The 17,582-nt window shown below is 51.5% G+C and overlaps 1 protein-coding gene across 2 annotated transcripts in view; it reads left to right on the plus strand.

Annotated features, from left to right (window-relative positions):
• The window catches only part of CACNA1B (calcium voltage-gated channel subunit alpha1 B), a 209,669-nt gene that overhangs the window by 97,171 nt on the left and 94,916 nt on the right, over positions 1-17,582 (plus strand). For both annotated transcript variants that reach the window (XM_040225675.1, XM_040225676.1), the window contains exons 13-17: positions 1,210-1,322; positions 3,207-3,338; positions 3,797-3,869; positions 15,883-16,000; positions 16,832-16,899. In XM_040225675.1, the coding sequence (XP_040081609.1) occupies positions 1,210-1,322; positions 3,207-3,338; positions 3,797-3,869; positions 15,883-16,000; positions 16,832-16,899 (504 nt within the window). The remainder of the gene's footprint in view (positions 1-1,209; positions 1,323-3,206; positions 3,339-3,796; positions 3,870-15,882; positions 16,001-16,831; positions 16,900-17,582) is intronic.

Genomic DNA, 17,582 nt, shown 5'->3' on the forward strand with positions numbered 1-17,582 from the left:
CGTTCAACGCTGGGGCCGTGTGATGCCGAGAAAAATTGGTGGTGGTGGTTGGAGTGCCAAGGCAGACATGACGGCTCATCCCACTTGCTGCTCTGCAGGGTCGAAGCGGCAGCTGTGGGCAGGTCCGAAGCCCTCCGAGTGGTGTGCTGTATCCAGGCTGGGGAGGCAGGCGGCGGGAGGCTGTGCGTTCGGGTGACTTGGAGCTGGTGCAGCCGGCACAGCAGGCGTGCAGGGCGTGGGCCAGTGTTAGCCCGCAGAGGCCGCTGCCCCTGATCCGTCACTGTTTGTCAGGCTTGGTGAGGATGTTGATGTCAAGCCGTGTTTGTAGTTGGTATGAAATGGGTGGAAGTGACTCAGACCTTGGGTGATGAGTGAGCCACACAGCAAAGTGGAATTTAGGAGACTGATGTTCACAGGGGAGTTCTCCACATCAGCTGCAGAAGCCAGGTTGGCAGGAGTAAGGATTAACCACACACATGAAGAGCACACAGCACGCACGCTGACTGTGGTGTGCCCAGCAAGGTGCAGCGCCAGGGAGGGAACTCCGTCTGGGCACCGTTGGCAAGGGATCCACTGTGCTCCAGCCCCATTGCTCTGTCCTTTTGGAGTGCCTTGCACCAGACACACTGATGCTGGGAGCGACTGGAAGCGGGGCAGGCCTCTTGCCCACAAGTCCCGGTCCACCAGTGTGGTCAGTGATCGGGACGACCCTTGGTGCAACAAGAGGGCGGGCTAGTCCCTGTCTGTCCTTGGTGGCACTTGCTGGCTCCTGATATTCGGGGGAAGACAATATACAGTTATGAACTGGAACCTCTTGGAGGGGACAAGACCAAACAGGGGATGTTAGAAGGAGGCTGCGTCTGCTGGTCTGTGTGGACACAGCCTAACAGTCAAGGCTGTCTGAGCGGTTTGCTGGCCCAGAGGGGTCACCTGGCTGTCATAAACCGCAGGGGAGGCATGCACAAGGAGTCTTTAAGATTTGCTGAGAAACCTGCAGGCCAGACGTGCTCTGTGTCCTGTGTCCTCCTGGTGTGTCTGGGGGAAGGACAGGCACCGTCTGTGGCTCCCAGAGGCTGCAGGAGCTCTGTGTGAGGCCCCTGCCTCACGTTGACTTATCTGGCTTGAGCTTCGGACAGGGGAGCCAGGGCTGATGCTTCCGGAGAGACGTGGCCACAGCCCTGCCCTGGGCCGCCCCTGTCTCTGTTGCAGGTCATTGTGGGGAGCATTTTCGAAGTGGTCTGGGCAGCCATCAAGCCAGGAACCTCCTTCGGCATCAGTGTGCTGCGGGCGCTGCGGCTGCTGAGAATCTTCAAAGTCACCAAGTATGTCGTCCGTGGGCTAGTGGGGGCGGTGGTTCCTGCCGCCTGCTCTGGAGTGGGGGGAGGGGATTCCTGTCGTCCGCGTGCTCTGGGGGCGGGGGCGGATTCCCTGTGCTCCGGGGTTGTGGGTGGATTCCTTGTACTCCGGGGGTCTATCTGCGGGGCTGTTTTCAGCCTCAGCACTGCCCCAGCGTTTCTGGCTTTCTCATTAGCTTGTTCCCCACAGTTTCACACTGGCTTCTGTCTTGAAACCCACGAGCCCATCTTTCAACCTCAAAGGGTGACTGTTCCCTAGTTAATGGAGAAAACAGAGGTTATCAGATAGAGGTTTCCTATCTTGCTGCCCCCAAGTTTGCTAACCTGCCTTGCAGCCGCTGTCCTGGCCCCAGCAGGACTCTGACCTTCTGACCTGAACTCCCAGGCCTGCCTTTTCCACTCAGGGCTGACCCTGCCAGCCATCTTCAGTGTCAGGACGCGGCCCTGACCGTGTGTTCAGGCTCATCCCCCTTGGCTCCACAGCCCTGGAGGAAGGTTGCTCCTTTCTGCCCGTGAGGGGGCTGAGCTGCCCCCTCTCTGCTGGAGCAGTGGTGGGAGGGGGCTGCTCCTGTCCACAGCTGTCACGGCAGCAGCAGAGCTGCCCTCACCCTGCTGGCCATGGGCATAGTGACTCCACCGTGGTGGGTCCCGAGCCAGCCTCCCAGGCCAGGGCGCCTGGAGCATGTGGCCACACGTGCCCAGCTCTTGACAGCTGCGGGATGGTCCAGACGGAGCCTATGCAGGTGGCCTGCTTCCAAGCACCTCTAGTGACTTCCTCAGCCTCCTGGGGAGGCTGGACTAGATCTTTTCTCGTCTGTTTTAAATCCACACCTGAGGCCGTTGAAAGTCAGGGTGGTACAATGCAGAGGAGTTGTGGACAGGACTCCTGTCTGGCTTGGCCCACAGACGCTCCTGAGTGCTCCCGCCACCTGCCCTGAGTCCTCTGCTGCTTCCGCAGGAGCAGGGCTCCAGGAGGTGGTGCGGTGCTGCCTGCACCTTGGCTGTGGGCCTGGCGTCTTGGCAGCTCTATTTCCTCCTGGGTGGCTCTTGTCCTGACCTAGACCCTGCCCATCAGGAGAAGGCTTTCTGGAGTCTTCTAGCCCATCTCTTATTAACTCTCATGCACCCAGTAAGAGAGTAGTGGGTCTCTGTGACACAGCCCTGGGGACGAGGGCGCAGGGATGTCCCAGGCCTCTCCCCAGGCCAGGGCAGAGGACAGCAAGTGCTAAGGCAGAGAGGTACGTGGCGTGTCTCCCTGGGGCTTGGGCTGTCCTGGGGTTGCAGCTGGAGGGACCCATTACCTAGCAAGCCCACAGCAAGACTTATCTGCAGACTGCAGGGGGCCTGTGAGGCACAGGGGTTCAGCTGAATGAGAGGGCCATGGTCTCTGGGCCCCAGGAGCGTTTGAGGGGTGGGCTGGAGCGGTGTTGAGCCTGGAGAGCTGCTCTGTGCAACGTGGCTCGGGCCCTGGGGGACACCCAAGCCCAGCCTGCTTTGTTGAGGGTGGGGGTGCTGATGGACGCTCCAGTGCGGCCCTTCTCCTGCACAGCTGGGACACACAGCTGTGGCCCTCACTTCCTGCGAGCTGGCCCACGGGAGCTGAGGGATGCAGGCAGGTGTGGCTGCAGAGGAGGGAGACCAGAGAGCCGGTGTGGGAGGTGCGCGTGAGCCCAGCTCTGAATGTGCAGTCTCTGCCGTCACCCTGGGCCGGGTGGTGGGCTGCAGTGCAGAAGGGGTGTGGGCCCCTGGAGAAAGTGCATGTAGGGCCCTCAGGGCGGGAGGTGCCAGAAGCCGCAGGCGTGGCCCTCGGGGTCCCGGTGTCCTGGCACACTCAGACCAGGCCTCCCGCAGGTACTGGAGCTCCCTGCGGAACCTGGTGGTGTCCCTGCTCAACTCCATGAAGTCCATCATCAGCCTGCTCTTCTTGCTCTTCCTCTTCATCGTGGTCTTCGCTCTGCTGGGCATGCAGCTCTTCGGGGGACAGTAAGTGAGGCCGGGCCCCTGGGGGCAGGGCCAGGGGACAGTGCTGCTGGGCCCCCATGCTGCTTCCCCCACTAAGGCCCCGGGAAGGGCTGCTGGCCCAGACACAGCCCCCAGGTGCCAGCCTTCCTGGAGAAGGCAGTGGCAGCCCACTCCAGAACTCTTGCCTGGAAGATCCTATGGACGGAGGAGCCTGGAAGGCTGCAGTCCATGGGGTCGCTAAGAGTTGGATACGATTGAGCGACTTCACTTTCACCTTTCACTTGTATGCACTGGAGAAGGAAATGGCACCCACTCCAGTGTTCTTGTCTGGAGAATCCCAGGGATGGGGGAGCCTGGTGGGCTGCCGTCTATGGGGTCGCACAGAGTCAGACACGACTGAAGCGACTTAGCAGTAGCAGCCAGCCTGCCTGGGCCCAGTGGACCTGCCTCTGTCTGTCCAAGACCCTTGTTCTTCTCAGGTTCAACTTTCAGGATGAGACTCCGACAACCAACTTTGACACCTTCCCTGCCGCCATCCTCACTGTCTTCCAGGTAAGGCTCCCGTCTCTGGACTCAGTCGCGGCCGCGGGGCTTTGTGGGCGGGGGGGAGGCAGCCTGCCGTCAGCCCCTCAGTGCCCGCAAGGACACAGGCACAGCGGGCCTCTGGTGTCAGGCCCCGGTTGGGACCCGGCTTGGGAACGAGCCTGCCAGGGGCAGGTGGATGCCCCGGGAGGCCCTGGCTTCAGTCATCGCTTAACTCTCTGCCGTAGACCTGGAACTGATTACAGCTGTCTTTGTCCTTTGCAAACACAGCGGAAAGCTGTCCCCAGGCTTCTCCCTCCAGGGGCTTGGCCCAGCAGCCCCTCACCTCTCCTTGGATCTGAACACACACTCCCCGCAGCCCCTGGGGGCACGTAGGTCGGGGCCCCATTCTTGGTGGATTCTGTGTTCCCTCCTGAAAACTCTCTTGGTTGAGCTCTCTCTTCGTCTCAGAGCTATAGCTCCCTTGCGCCTCCACGACGGGCCTCCTCCGTGTGATAAGGCAAACATCTCTGTCCCACACAGTCCCCTTGGCCACGTCTGAGACCAAGCAGGACCAGGGCGGGGGTGGGTGCCCGTGATGGAGCTTCGAGAAGCCGCCACACCACAGGCACTCTGGCCAGGGGCCTGCCTGCCCTCAGCCACTGCTGGGGCCACGGCGAGCGTGAGGGGCGGGGACCTGGTGGCCCCTCTCTCAAAGGAAGGGACCTTCCAGCCGACCGTTTGAACCGCTTGCTGATGGAGTGACTCAGTGTGGTGATTTCACCCCCTGAGCCCTCCCGTCATGGGGGAGCCCTGCAGCTCCTCCGCCCCCAGGGACAGTGGGTAGAGCCCTCTCCTTCCAGAGGGCTGTCGTCTCCCGGCCTGACAGGACTCCAGACCCTGCGCTGCCACCGCCCAGTTCCCACCTGGCCCACCTCAAGTCCTCTGAGCTCAAAGGGCTGGGGTGCCTGTGAGCACACTGCCGTTCTTGCCTAAGTCTCTGTCAAGGCGCCCACAGATGACACAGATGACTGTCTAGCCATTTAAGGTGGCTGAGAGAGTAGTTAGGGCTGGAGGAGGCCGAGTAGATCGCCAGGGACGGGCATGTAATGCCCTCAGGATGGCACTGGGCCAATGGCCTGAGCGCCCAGGGTGGAGCCTCTGCTCTGAATGGGGTTGGAGAGGGCATAGGGAGGCGTGTGACGGGGGTGGGGTGGAGCGGGAGGACAGCTTGGACTCCGCTCCCAGTGAGGCTGACCCCGTGGAAGAGCGCCGACTGTGCCCACAGGTGGAGTTTCCGTCCTAAGACACGGAAACAGCAGGTGAACGCAGGCACCTTCAGCCCTCAGATGGCCAAAGGTTAAAGGAAGAGAGGCGCCTCAGAACCAAGAATATCGGGTTACTATGACAAATAGCTGATAATCCTGGAAGCAAAAATACAGCTATTTAAATAAACAGAGGGTGAGCCACACACTGATGTGGTCCTGGTGAGAATGGGGGCGCTGGCATGCATGGAGGGCCTGAGCCCACTGTGGCTCAGAGGTGCAGAGAAGGTGCCAGCGACCTTCCAGAAAGAGCCGAGACCTGGACACTGCCCAGTAAAGAGAAAATCTTAAAATCTGTTGTAGAAAGAAGGATTTCCTGTGAAGAATGCCAGTCTGATGGCAGGAGGGTGGGGAAAAGTAAAATTCTGAAGGACAGCCCCTGTTGCTCTAGAAGAGAGCGTGATCTGAGCTGGAGGAGGCACACCCAGGAGTTGCCGGGAGCCGCAGCTGACTGCTGGGAGCACTGCAGGCGCGACGCAGGCGGGGGTGCAGCAACCCAGGGAGAAGCAGAAAACCCAGACGGTTTCAGAAATGGGATAATCCATGAACAGTAATTGAAAAATCTACCTATCCTGGCCACCATGCTGACAGTTTAACAAGTGAATTCTGCCAGCTGTTTTAGAATGGTTGCTCCAATTTCATACAGATGACTCCAGAGAAGATAAAAAGGAGATACCCACCCTTTATGAAACTGGACTAATTCTGCTGTGAAAATGCTAGACAAAGACAATATGAGACAGGAAAAAATATATATTAGCATCACACACAGAGAGACAGGACATCCTGAGGGAAATAAGAACCAATCCAATGTGGGTGTCCTTAAAGATTATCTTTATGATCAACTTGAATTTACCCTAGAAATGCAAGATGATTTAACATTAGAAAGTCTATTACTGTAACTCGTAGCATAACAGACTGACAAAGGAAAAGAGTGTACCATCAAAAAGAGCATCTGAGCTCCAGAATGTACCATCAGAAAGAGCACCTGAGCTCTAGAGTGTACCATCAGAAAGAGCATCTGAGCTCTGCTCCAGAATGTACCATCAGAAAGAGCATCTGAGCTCCAGCAAAAGCACAACCAAGCACCAGAGTGAGGAACAGACGGCATGAGATGAGCAAACCGTGGTAACTGTGGAAGCTGGGTGATGAGTGTGTGGGGCTGCATCGCACCCTGTGCTCTGTGTGTTTGATAAAGCCCAGCGCTCTTCCAGACGGAAGCTCTTAGCAGACTATGCCAGTTATCAGTGGTCTCGGTGCACTAGAATAAGAAAAAGATGAAATAAAAGTCTCAGGATTGCCAAGGAAGAAATAAAAATGTCATTATTCACAGATGAAATATTTATGTACTCCGAACACTTGTGTTGTCACTGCAGATGGTGTGGGACAGTTTGGTTATCCATAGAGAAAAAAAGGAAGTTGGATTTCCACCTCGTAGCAGATTTGAAAATCAGCTCAGATGAATTAAGACATAAATGTGAAAAGCAAATTTCAAATTTTAGAATGTAAAGGAGAGCACTGTTCCTGAGGGCCTTCTTAAGGAAGAGAGAAAAATGCACAGATCATAAATGAAACCTTTGGAAAATTTGACTATTGAAATACAAATTTTTGCATCCAAAAATTATCACAGAATGTCAGAAAAGTCATCGGCTGGAGCAGATATTTCCACAGCATCAGCCAATAAACAGCGACCAGAATAAATAACCAGCAACCAGAACGAGGCTTTCCCAGGTGGCGCCAGTGGTAAAAAACCCACCTGCCTATGCAGGAGACTCAAGAGACACAGTTTCCATCTGTAGGTTGGGAAGACCTCCTGGAGTAGGAAATGACAACCTGCTTCAATATTGTTGCTGGAAAATTCCATGGGCAGAGGAGTGTGGAGGGCTACAGTCCATGGGGCTAAAAAAAGTCAGACATGACTAAACAACTGAGCAGAGTAATCAAAATAAATAAAAACTTCCACAAATCAAAAAGGGAAAACAGCAGCAGGAACATGCAGCAGAAAAGGGCGAAGTGTGTAAGAAGGAACTCAGGGCAGGAAGGTGGGCTGAAGAGCGGACCTGTAGAAGCCCTCAGCTGTTACTTGTAGTCAGGCAGATGCAAATGAAACCCGCCTCTCAGTCCAGCTGAGATTAAGAACCCTAAGTCTCAAGTTTTAGAGAAAGTGGACGTCTTCAGACGGCGCTCCTTGTGACTCCATGGACTATGCAGTCCATAGGATTCTCCAGGCCAGAATACTCTTTCCCTCCTCCAGGGGATCTTCCCAACCCAGGGATGGAACCCAGGTCTCCCACATTGCAGGTGGATTCTTTACCAGCTGAGCCACCAGGGGAGCCCCCAGTTTTAGAGACGATGTGGGAAAGTGAGGATTCCCTTGTGGTGGTGAAGTACAGATCGCTTTGGAAACTGATGTCAGGCATCTAACCCACTGGCACTCCCATGAAAGAAGCTCCTGTTGCGGGTACGTGCCCTGGCACGTCCCTGGCCAAGCGCGCAGAGGCCTGCGAGAGCGCCGAGGCCTGCGAGAGCGCCGAGGCAGCACCGCCCGCGGTGGTGAAACCCTGGAGACCTCTGCATTGTTCATCCTCAGGAGAGTGATAAGAAGAGTGTGTTCTGTCTGGGCAGCAGGACCATGAATGAACGACCTGGAATTAACTATATTAACATGGATCAGAAGCAATGTTAATCTAAAAAAAGCAAGATTCCGAATAATGCAAATCATATGATACTTTTAATTAACTTTAAAAATTGAAGCAGAGTTGATTTACAGTGTGATGTTAATTTCTGCTATATAGGAAAGTGACTCAGTTATACATATACATACATATGTATATTCTTTTTTCCATTCTTTCCCATTATGGTTTAGCATATGCTACTATTTAAATAAGGATGAAAACATCTTGTTTCCAAACATACTGTGTAACAATATTGTTTATGGTATATATACAAGTAGAAATATAAAAGTGTGCATGGGAATGATTAACACCAAAGTCAGGGCTAGGTGGGTGTGGGGAGCGGAGGAATGAGACTGAGGATTTCTACTCAAGGACCTTCAGGTACATTTTTTTTATATTAGCTTTAAAATTTTTTTCCCATATTACCTTATACATTGCTGTTAGCGATGACGTAACGCAAAGCAAATATTGAATGCTTTTATGTTTTTAAACTTTCTTGTATTTTTAAAAATTTATTAATTTTAATTTAAGGCTAATTGCTTTACAATATTGGTTTGATTTCTTCTCTACCTCAGCATGAATTAGCCATTGGTGTACATATGTCCCTTCCCTCTTGAATCCCCTTCCCCTTCAGCTACATTTTAATGTTTTATTTCTTAAGCTGGGAATAGGTACAGAGAGCTTTAAATATTATTCATTGTACCTTTCTGAATGTGTGAAATAATACATACTTTAAAATTAAATGAATACAAAAAGATAAACTGCTGCTGCTGCTGCTAAGTCACTTCAGTCGTGTCCGACTCTGTGCGACCCCATAGATGGCAGCCCACCAGGCTCCCCCATCCCTGATATTCTCCAGGCAAGAACACTGGAGTGGGTTGCCATTTCCTTCTCCAACGCATGAAAGTGAAAAGTGAAAGTGAAGTCGCTCAGTCGTGTCTGACTCTTCGCAACCCCATGGACTGCAGCCCACCAGGCTCCTGCGTCCATGAGATTCTCTAGGCGAGAGTACTGGAGTGGGGTGCCATCGCCTTCTCTGAAAAGATAAACTAAGTTAACATTAACCGAGAGAAAGCTGGTGTAATAGTAACATCAGTCAAAATAGAAGGTGAAAAAAGCTTCAGTAAAAAGAAGAAACTACTTTTGCATAACAATAAAGGGCAGCCATGAAATTAAAAGACGCTCACTCCTTGGAAGGAAAGTTATGACCAACCTAGACAGCATATTCAAAAGCAGAGACATTACTTTGCCGACAAAGGTCCGTCTAGTCAAGGCTATGGTTTTCCCAGTGGTCATGTATGGATGTGAGAGTTGGACTGTGAAGAAGGCTGAGTGCCGAAGAATTGATGCTTTTGAACTGTGGTGTTGGAGAAGACTCTTGAGAGTCCCTTGAACTGCAGTGAGATCCAACCAGTCCATTCTGAAGGAGATCAGCCCTGGGATTTCTTTGGAAGGAATGATGCTGAAGCTGAAACTCCAGTACTGTGGCCACCTCACGCGAAGAGTTGACTGGTTGGAAAAGACTCTGATGCTGGGAGGATTGGGGGCAGGAGGAGAAGGGGACGACCGAGGATGAGATGGCTGGATGGCATCACGGACTCGATGGACGTGAGTCTGGGTGAACTCCGGGAGATGGTGATGGACAGGGAGGCCTGGTGTGCTGCGATTCACGGGGTCGCAAAGAGTCGGACACGACTGAGCGACTGGACTGAACTGAACTGAACCGAACGGGAAGATTCAGTGTAAGAACATGGCTCCCCAAAGCAAAGACTGACAGAATTACAAAGAGAAATAAAAAGTCCACTCTCTTTTCAGGGATATATATTTCCAGCAAACTGAAGGATGAAGCTGATGAGATTAGAAAGGATATCAGCTGATGCCTACAAGAACTTGCACAACTGATAGTGGATAAAACACTCATTCGGGGGCACAGAGAACTTCTACAGAAACTGATCACTTGTTAAGTCACTCAGGAAATCCCTACAAGTGGTAAAGAATTGCTCTCCTACAGTGAACATGCTTCTTATAAAAAACAAGTTTTACTTATGTATTTAAAATTTGGCCACACTCTGTGACATGTGGGGTCATATTTCCCTGTCCAGGGACCGAATCTGCACCCCCTGGATTGGAACGTGGCGTCTTAACCACTGCACCACCAGGGAAGTCCCAGAGCACATCCTTGGCATTACTTAAATAAATACAAACCACCAGTGAACAATCACATAAACTCGTCCCCATATTTGAAAGCTGAAGGACTGTGTTGAAGAATACATCACAGGGGATACTACCGAATACTTGGAACTAAATAATAATTAGCAAAACTTAGAGGATGAGTTTGAAGCAATGCTTAGAGAAAAATGTAGAATCTTAGAAGCAACTATCAAATTAAGAAAATGACTAAAAATAAGAGAAGGGCTGAAAATAAATATGTTAAATACTTATCTTAAAAAACAAACAAACAAAAAAAGAATGATAGAGTAAACCAAAGAGAAACTGAAAGCAGGAAAACGATGCTGCTAAGAGCAGATGTTAGAGAGACAGGAAACTGACGTGCCAAGATAACAAGATCATAAAAGTCCATCATCAGTACGTGCATGGGCGTCCAGTCATGTCTGACTCTTTGCGACCCATTGGACTGGAGCCCTCTGAGGGCTACAGATGTGTACAGATGTGTATCCTTCAGGGATGGCAGCACCAGGCATTTCTGGGTTGGTGTCTCAAAGTGTCTTCAGTGTGTGACAGGTGTCCTGGAGGCCTGTGTTAGGACAGTAAGTGTCAGAAGGTCAGATACCATCTGAGCCTCCTGGCTCCACTGCAGAGCTCTCCCCCTCCATAACTCTGTGAGGCAGGGGCTTTGTTTTGTCCTCTGAAGAGCATAAGTGGCACACAACAGGCACTCTGCTTGCTCAGGGAAGGTAGATGCAAATAGTCTGAAATAAAGTATTCAAAAGTCAAATCCAATTCTGTATAAAGTAGAACCTCATAGCTAAACTGCACTTATCTCAGTAATATAGTAGTTTGTCAATGTAATTTCCTGATCGCTACGTGTTAAAGAGAAAAATAAGCATATCAATAGATGTAGAAAGTAAAGCGTCAACATTATGATGAAAAACATGTTCTACAAAGAACTTAAAATACTAAGGACTCAAAACCAAAAAAAGGAACCCCTAACAAGCCCCCAGCTAGGTGGGACAGCTCGTATGGATGAGCTTCCTTTTGGAAGGGACAGAAATGTTCTGAAACTGACTGCGGCAGTGGTTGCATATATGTGTGGATGTCCTAAACCCACTGAACGGTGCTCTTTAAATGACTGATTTATATGGTATGTTAACTCTCTTAATTTCTTCTAAGAATCCCTTAGAAGAAATGAAGTAGCCCTCATAGTCAACAAAAGAGTCCAAAATGCAGTACTTGGATGCTATCTCAAAAATGCCAGAATGATCTCTGTTCGTTTCCAAGGCAAACCATTCAATATCACAGTAATCCAAGTCTATGCCCAATCCCTAATGCCGAAGAAGCTGAAGTTGAACATTTCTATGATGACCTACAAGACCTTCTAGAACTAACACCAATAAAAGACGTCCTTCTCATCACAGGGGACTGGAATGCAACAGTAGGAAGTCAGGAGACACCTGGAGTGACAGGCAAGTTTGGCCTTGGAATACAAGAGGAAGCAGGACAAAGGCTAACAGAGTTTTGCCAAGAGAACACACTGGTCACAGCAAACACCTTCTTCCAACAACACACAGTATGACTCTACACATGGACATCACCAGATGGCCAAACCGAAAGCGGGCTGACCATGCTCTTCTCAGCCGAAGATGGAGAAGCTCCACACAGTCTGCAAGAACAAGGCTGGGAGCTGACTGTGGCTCAGATCACGAGCTCCTGTCGCCAAATGCAGACTTAAATGAAGAAGGTGGGGAAAACCAGCAGACCATTCATGTATGACCTAAATCAAAGTGGAAGTAACAAATAGATTCAAGGGATTAGATCTGATGGACAGAGTGCCTGAGGAACCTTGGACAGAAGTTCGTGATATTGTACAGGAGGCCCTCCGTGATCAAGACCATCCCCAAGGAAAAGAAATACAAAAAGGCAAAATGGTTGTCTGAGGAGGCCTTACAAATAACTGAGAAAAGAAGAAAAGTGAAAGGCAAAAGAGAAAAGGAAAGATATATTCATCTGAATGCAGAGTTCCAAAGAATAGCAAGGAGAACTAAGAAAGCCTTCCTCAGCGATCAGTGCAAAGAAATAGAATAAAACAACAGAATGGGAAAGACTAGAGATCTCTTTAAGAAAATTAGAGATACCCAGGGAACATTTCATGCAAAGATGGGCTCGATAAAGGACAGAAATGGTATGGACCTAATGGAAGCAGGAGATATTAAGAAGAGGTGGCAAGAATACACGAAGAACTGTACAAAAAAGATCTTCATGACCCAGATAACCACGATGGTGTGATCACTCACCTAGAGCCAGACATCCTGGAGTCCAAAGTCAAGTGGGCCTTAGGAAGCATCACTATGAACAAAGCTAGTGGAAGTGATAGAATTCCAGCTGAACTATTCCAAGTCCGAAGAGATGCTGCTGCTAAAGTGCTGCATTCAATATGCCAGTAAATTTGGGAAACTCAGCAGTGTCCACAGGACTGGAAAAGATCAGTCTTCATTCCAATCCCAAAGAAAGGGAATGCCAGAGAATGTTCTAACTACCACACAATTGCACTCATCTCACACATTAGCAAAATAATGCTCAAAATTCTCCAAGCCAGGCTTCAAGAGTATGTGAACCGTGAACTTCCAGATGTTCAAGCTGGATTTAGAAAAGGCAGAGGAACCAGAGATCAAATTGCCGACATCCGTTGGATCATTGAAAAAGCAGAATTCCAGAGAAACATCTGCTTTCTTGACTACACCAAAGCCTTTGATTGTGTGGATCACAAGAAACTGTGGAACATTCTTCAAGAGATGGGAATACCAGACCAGCTTACCTGCCTCCTGAGAAATCTGCATGCAGGTCAAGGAGCAACAGTTAGAAACGGAAATGGAACAATGGACGGGTCCAGGTTGGGAAAGGAGTACATCAAAGCTGTATGTTGTCGCCTTGCTTATTTCACTTATATGCAGAGCACATCATGGGAAATGCTGGGCTGGATGCAGCACCAGCTGGAATCAAGTTTGCTTGGAAAAATATCAATAACCTCAGATATGCAGATGGCACCATCCTTATGGCAGAAAGTGAAGAGGCGCTAAAGAGCCTCTTGATGAAAGTGAAAAGCGAAAGTGAAGTTGCTAGGTCACGTCCGACTCTTTGTGACCCCATGGACACCAGGCTGCTCCGTCCATGGGATTTTCTAGGCAAGAGTATGGGAGTGGGTTGCCATTTCCTTCTCCAGGGAATCTTCCTGACCCAGGGATCGAACCCAGGTCTCCCACATAGTAGACAGACGCTTTACCATCTGAGCCACAGGGAAGTCAAAAGTGAAAGAGGAGAGTGAAAAAAGTTGGCTTAAAACTCAACACTCAAAAAACAAAGATCACAGCATCTGGTCCCATCACTTCATGGCAAATAGATGGGGAAACAATGCAAACAGTGACAGCCTTTATTTTCTTGGGCTCCAGAATCACTGCAGACGGTGACTAAAGCCATGAAATTCAAAGATACTTGCTCCTTGGAAGAAAAGCTATGACCAACCTAGACAGCATATTAAAAAGCAGAGATATTACCTTGCCTACAAAGGTCCATCTAGACAAAGCTATGGTTTTTCCAGTAGTCCTGTATGGATATGAGAGTTGGACCATAAAGAAGGCTGAGTGCCGAAGAATTGATGCTTTTGAACTGTGGTGTTGGAGAAGACTCTTGAGAGTCCGTTGGACTTCAAGGATATCCAACCAGTCCATCCTAAAGGAAATCAGTCCTGAATATTCATTGGAAGGACTGAAGCTGAGGCTCCAATATTTTGGCCATCTGATGTGAAGAAGTGACTCGTTGGGAAAGACCCTGGTGCTGGGAAAGATTGATGGCAGGAGGGGAAGGGGATACCATGGATGAGATGGTTGGATGGCATCACCGACTCGATGGACATGAGTTTGAGCACGCGCTCAGAGTTGGTGATGGACAGGCACGCTGCAGTCCAAGGGTCGCAAAGAGCTGGACACGACTGAGCGACTGAATGAACTATTTCTAAATAAAACTGTTATTTTAGAATGACCATAGCAAACATTGCAGGTAAAATATTGTTGACGGTGAATTTCATGTGCAACGTGACTGGACCATGGGGTGCCTAGACTGGACACTATTTCTGGGTGTTTCTGGATGACATGAACGTTTGAATTGGAGGACTGAGAAAGCAGATGTGGGAGCCTCATCCAGTCCACTGAAGGCATGAGTAGAGCCAAGGGCTGAGTAAGGGAGAGTCCACTCTTGCTGCCTAAATATCTTTGAGCTGGGACGTTCGGTTTCTCTTGCCCTTGGACTCAGATTTGGGCTGAAACTTACACCGTCATCTCTCCCAGTCAGCTGTGGGTCTTGGGACTTACTCTCCATAATCACAAGATAAGATATACCTAGACATCTCCTATTGCTTTTGTTTCTCTGGAGAACTCAGACTAATACAGTTTGAAAGCATTATGACTAAAGAGAAACCAAGGGTAGCTAGTATTCAGGCAGTTGAAGTCAATGTAAGAAGGAAAAGGAAGAGATAGGAGGGCTGGAAAGGAATAGACAGATGACGTGATTACATAGAAACCCAGAGAATCGGTTAGAAATGATAAGAGAATTCACCAGTGCTGTGAACACAAGAGAAGCATTTGAAAGACAGAGCTTTTCTATGTACCTGTGTTACTAAATTAGAATATTCAATTAAAATGAAAGATTTCATTTACAGTAGTTACAAAAGCTATGAGTTACCCAGAAATAAGTCCACAAGAAATATGCAAGACTTACATGTGAAATTATAACTTGTTATTAAAAGACCCGAAGAACTGAAAATGAAAGTTTTAAAATGGGAAGCCTTATTGTTGTAAAGGGATCAGTTCTCCCCAGTTTAATCAGTGATTCAAACCCCAGCAGAACTTCTCTTGGCATTCAGCATGCCGATTCTGTGGGACAGTAAATATCCAAAAATAGTGAAAGCAGCTCAGGGTGGAGTGATCGGCCCCACCGTGTATCAAGGCTCACTGTGAAGCTACCACAGTGAAGATCAGGCAGACGGGTGGACGTGTGGAAGGGCCTGTGCAGCGCTCTCCAGGGACGGTGGGCTTGCGTGTCCACGTGGGTCGACTCCAGGGAGGCAGCGGCGAGTGTGAACAGAGCCGTGTGTGTGGCCTGGCGCTTTTCTCTGCACGACTGGAGCTCACATCGCATGCTGTGTGTACATGTGCGTGCTGCAGATGGGAACGCACCCCAGGTTCGTGATTGCGGTTGCCTGTCAAGGGTGATCACGGGCGATGGGACCTGATGCAAATGTGGCAGAATGGCAGCAGTCTCCATCTTGAGTGGTGGACGCATGAAAGTCTGTTATCTTATCCCGCTGCACTTTTCCAAAATATGAATGAAAACGAGACCCGTTTCCTGATGGGGCAAGGATTGTGTGTAACCGCCCGCATAGCCTGGACCCACTGGACTGAGGAGGTAGCAACCTGGAAGGTCAGAGGCCGCGGCTGCTGCCTGGCCTTGAGGGCTCATGCCGCCCTTGAGCCCTGGGTTCCTCACCTGCGTGGCAGTGACCTGGCAGCTGGAGACGTGGGGAGCCCACCAGGCAGACCCCACTGGGCTGACCCCACGCAGCCCAGTGCTGGTCTCCTCGCCTTTGCTCGCCTTCTCTCCCTAGAGCTCCCTTTCCATTCTTGGTAGAGGCTCAGCCCAGCAGCCATGGCCCTTCTGGAAGTTTCTTTGGAGGCCCCTGGGCTGCCTTGCATGTCATCCAAGAACCTGTGTGTGCACACACGTGTGCCCTGGGCTCAGCTGTCTCTCCCTGGGCATGTGTGTGGGCGCTGGGGGCTATGGGATGCGCCTGGGTGCTCTCCCTCCCTTCCTCCGCAGATCCTGACTGGGGAGGACTGGAACGCGGTGATGTACCATGGGATCGAATCACAAGGTGGAGTCAGCAAGGGCATGTTCTCGTCTGTGTACTTCATCGTCTTGACACTGTTTGGGAACTGTATCCTCTGTGGGCTGGGCGAGGGGGTAGGTGCCTCCTGGGTCCCTCTCCTCCTCCCCTGCCATGGTGGGGTGGGAAGGGAGGACTCAGGGAAAGACGTGGGCTTTGAGCCTGAGCGCAGCTGTTTGTTTTGTTTTCACTTTAATTTAGATTAATAATTAGGTTTTGGCACCAAGCTTTTAAAAAGCCTCCCCCTGGTAGAAATGAATCTGCAGGGGAGTACAAGGGAAGGTCTTGTGTGGAGGACGTTCCTCAGGCTTGTGTCTGGAGTCGGGAGGGGGCTCTGCAGGGTCAGGTCAAGCCCAGCCTGGGGGGCTCTGCAGCAGGTGTCCCCATCCTGCCTGACTGGAGTGTTTCCCTGCGGCTGGACCCAACAGGGCACGGCCTTCATCCTGCTCTCTGGGCATGGCAAGGCCTCTGGGTTGCCCACAGCTTTGGGCAATGCCAGGAGGCAGCAGCTGACCTCAGTGTGCTGTCTCACGGGCCTGCTGCATCCCTGCATAGGTCTATCCATGAGGCGGATCCCTGGGGTGTGGTTCCCCTTGAGCCCCAGGGTATTAATGCCTCCTTGCCAGGCAGGGGCACCTGAGCTACAAGGTCACCTACCCAGAGGTTGCATCAAGGAGGCTAGGGGGCCGCCTAGCAGCTGGGCTGGGCTGTGTCTGACGAGGGCTGACATGGCTGGAGGGTTGGGGGATCGGGGGACACCCAGGAAGCAGGCAAGGCTGGCCAGGACCTGGGAAGATGGGCCCCTGTGTTGCATGGAGGAAGCCGTGGCCTGTCCGTGGCGGGGCTGGGGCACGCACGTCCTTCCTTAGCTGGAGCCGCCAGACACCCTGCTGAACGTCTTCCTGGCCATCGCTGTGGACAACCTCGCCAATGCTCAGGAACTGACCAAGGTATGTGGCTGGGCACACCTGCAGCCCAGGGACGGGTGGATGGGGTCAGTCCACGCCACCCTGGAGAGGCTGCGGCGTCATGAGGGGGGCCGGGTCCTGCTTTCGGAACGTGTGGCCGCTGTCCAGGGGCTCTCCTCAAGTTCTGGATATGCAGCGATGTGGGGGCACTGAAGAGGCAGGGGACACTGTGCCAGGAAGGGGGGGTGACCGTGAGGGCCACTTCTGGGAAGTCAAGACCTGGGAGGACGGCCAGAAACCCAGGAGGCGGTGTGGGAGCCGGAGGTGGCCCACGGGGGACGCAGCCCAGAGGCAGGCCCAGGTGGTGGGGGTGCGGCTGCCCTGGGCTCAGGACTGAAGGGCACGGTGGCCCCAGTGTGTGAAGTGGCGGCTGTGTCCTCTCAGAGTGAGAGCCGTCGTGAGGTGGGCCCTAGGGTCTAAACACCCTAGAGGGCAGTGAGGGTCCCTTACGTCCATCCCCAGATGGTGAGGGGCCCTGTGACCCTCTCTGGGAGGGGAGGGCACCCCTGTGTTGGGCCTCCTGTGTGAATGGCTGAGCTCGAGTGGTCCTTGTGTGGTGCTGGGCCAGGCTGGTGGCTGGAGGAGCAGCTGGTGTCTGTTCCCAGCACATCCGCACCCAGCGGGATGGCTTTCTCTCCAGGCTGTGCCGCGCGGGAGCCAGCTCA

This window comes from Oryx dammah, unplaced genomic scaffold (genome assembly GCF_014754425.2).
Source record: "Oryx dammah isolate SB20612 unplaced genomic scaffold, SCBI_Odam_1.1 HiC_scaffold_25, whole genome shotgun sequence".
NCBI classification, from domain to species: domain Eukaryota; kingdom Metazoa; phylum Chordata; class Mammalia; order Artiodactyla; family Bovidae; genus Oryx; species Oryx dammah.